The 2,500-nt window shown below is 32.7% G+C and overlaps 1 protein-coding gene across 1 annotated transcript in view; it reads right to left on the bottom strand.

Annotated features, from left to right (window-relative positions):
* LOC119587915 overlaps positions 1 to 2,500 on the bottom strand; it is a 6,227-nt gene that overhangs the window by 3,570 nt on the left and 157 nt on the right. Inside the window, exons 2-5 of the mRNA XM_037936627.1 lie at positions 2,309 to 2,391; positions 2,022 to 2,155; positions 1,700 to 1,798; positions 741 to 913 (exon numbers count right to left, since the gene is read on the bottom strand). Of these exons, the coding sequence (XP_037792555.1) occupies positions 741 to 913; positions 1,700 to 1,798; positions 2,022 to 2,155; positions 2,309 to 2,391 (489 nt within the window). The remainder of the gene's footprint in view (positions 1 to 740; positions 914 to 1,699; positions 1,799 to 2,021; positions 2,156 to 2,308; positions 2,392 to 2,500) is intronic.

Here is a 2,500-nt window from a genome sequence, read left to right as displayed (position 1 = left end):
AGCGTGAAAGGTTCGAGTCCTGGTCAGGTATATATGTATACTTATACAATCTGGTCTATATTAATGCGATATTGCATTATTCAATCTTTCATATGTATTTATATACGTATGTACATATATACATACGTATATATGTACGTACACATATAGATCTTTGTTTGTGTATATATATAAATGTAGATCTTTGTTTATATAGATATGCATGTATGCATACACACATTTATACATATACATATTTATGTATATATATATATATCTGTGTGTGTGTGTGTGTGTATTTCATATATATATGTGTGTGTGTGTGTTGTGTATAAATAAATAAAAATATATATATATATATATAAATATATATTTTTTATATATATAATATATATATATATATGTGTGTGTGTGTGTGTGTGTGTGTGTGTGTGTGTGTGTGTGTGTGTGTGTGTGTGTGTGTGTGTGTGTGCACGCACACGCACACACTGAGACAACGAGAGATAACAGAAACCAACAAGTGAGTAGAATCCCTTACCTTCCGCTGACTGGTGAGCCTACACGTTTCCCCCTTAAAACTGCACCTGTCTTACGACTTATCTTCGCCACTCATACAAATAAATAAAAGCCAGATAGCAATAGAAACCTCATCTACCACATTCCAAAGCAAGTACAACCCATCTACCAACAGACACGAACATCTACACCGTCTTCAACCTCACCGATGAATGATAATCTTAACACAATACTCTAACACTCACAAGGCTACTCCACTGCCCATAATAGGACGCGTAACAGGAGGAGGCAGTGACCAGTTTCATAAGGGCGAGGTCATAGGCAGCAGGAGGGGCGTAGGCGTCCACAGTCGGGTCAGGGCCAGAATAGACGTACCCAGGGTCAAGGAAGAAGGAATAGAGAACGCAAGTATCGCCATCTGTTGGGAGTGTTGAACAGCTGGTGAATGTGTGCCTTCTCTGGCTCATGGAAATGTGTTATTTACTTGTAAACGTGTTCTTTTGTCGGCAGATCAACATTGGTGATAATAAATATCATCAGAGCGTTTAATGTTAACGCTATTTTTGTCATTGTTATCATTATTATTATTATCATTAATTTTATCATTATCATTGTTGCTTTCTTGATCATGATTATTTTTGTTATCATTATTATTATCATTGCAATTATCATTATCATTATAATTATTGTTATCATTATTGATACTATTATTACCATTGCTATTATTAATATTATCATTGCAATTGTCATAATTGTTATCATTAATATCTTTTTATTATCATTAATATTTTTGCTATTAATTATCGTTATCCTCGCTATTATTATTATTATCATTATTATTATTATTATTATTATTATTATTATTATTATTATTATTATATTATATATTACTATTATTATTATTATTTATTATTATTATTATATATATTATTATTATTATTATTTATTATCATTATTACTATTATCTATTACAATCATTATTATTATTATTATTATTATTATTATTACCATTATCGTTATTATTATTATCATCATCATCAGCATCAGCATCATCATCATCATCATCATCATCATCATCATCATCATCATCATCATTATTTATTATAATCATTATCATTATGACCATCATTATTATCAAGCTTTGTACCAACACTAAGACTATCGATTTTCCTTGTCAATGTTCATGTGTTTTTTATGAACTTACTCCGAAAGACGTAGAATTTGCAATTTGGATTCAATGCACACTTGATTGAACAGTAAACTTGCGGCACAGCTAGCTTGTTTGCAGGCACGGCGAACGTAGCTATTGAAGAACAGGAGGTGAAGGATGCATCATTCTGGGACATGATAACCTGAATGAAAACAAATGAATAACAGGAATATAAGATGAATAAATATATAAGCATGATACTTATCAATCATTCCCGCTTATTTTTTTTTAATGTTTCTGCGAGATCCATGCTACTCATCTTTCAACTAAACTATCGTGTAGCAGCAAAAATTAAAACTAAGATTGTTCCTCTAACCTTCTTGAACAAGGCCGTAGTAGACTGGACCCCAGACCAGGCTAGACACGCAACCAGGACTACATTCAGATATAAACGGCAGCCATTTCGCCAGGCAGCCATTGTTTTCTCTGATGTTTATGTCTTCTTCCAGACTGTGATAAAAGAAATAACTATAGAGTATGCAGCTGTATCTGAGTAAGATCCAGAGAGGTGTTTCATACCGGTTTCTATACGGGTTTTGGTGTCTCATACCGTTTGTTATACTGGTAATCCGTCTTCCTCATGCAGTGAATTGTAATGAATACCTAAGCGCAGCGCGTTTTTTCATGTAGCTTTCGTGCAAGTGGCATAATTCATGCCGTGGAAAAACGATTACAGTTTTGAACAGCTGAAAGGAAAATAAATATCGTATAAAGCGATATAAATATTTCAGTCACTGAAGTTAATGTGAACTTCACAATCATATATTTATCACCGATACTGGCAATTCAAAAAGA

This window comes from Penaeus monodon, chromosome 3 (assembly GCF_015228065.2).
Source record: "Penaeus monodon isolate SGIC_2016 chromosome 3, NSTDA_Pmon_1, whole genome shotgun sequence".
Taxonomy (NCBI): domain Eukaryota; kingdom Metazoa; phylum Arthropoda; class Malacostraca; order Decapoda; family Penaeidae; genus Penaeus; species Penaeus monodon.
The sequence above is the reverse complement of the archived record's forward strand: the minus strand, read 5'-3'. Positions and strand labels throughout refer to the sequence as shown.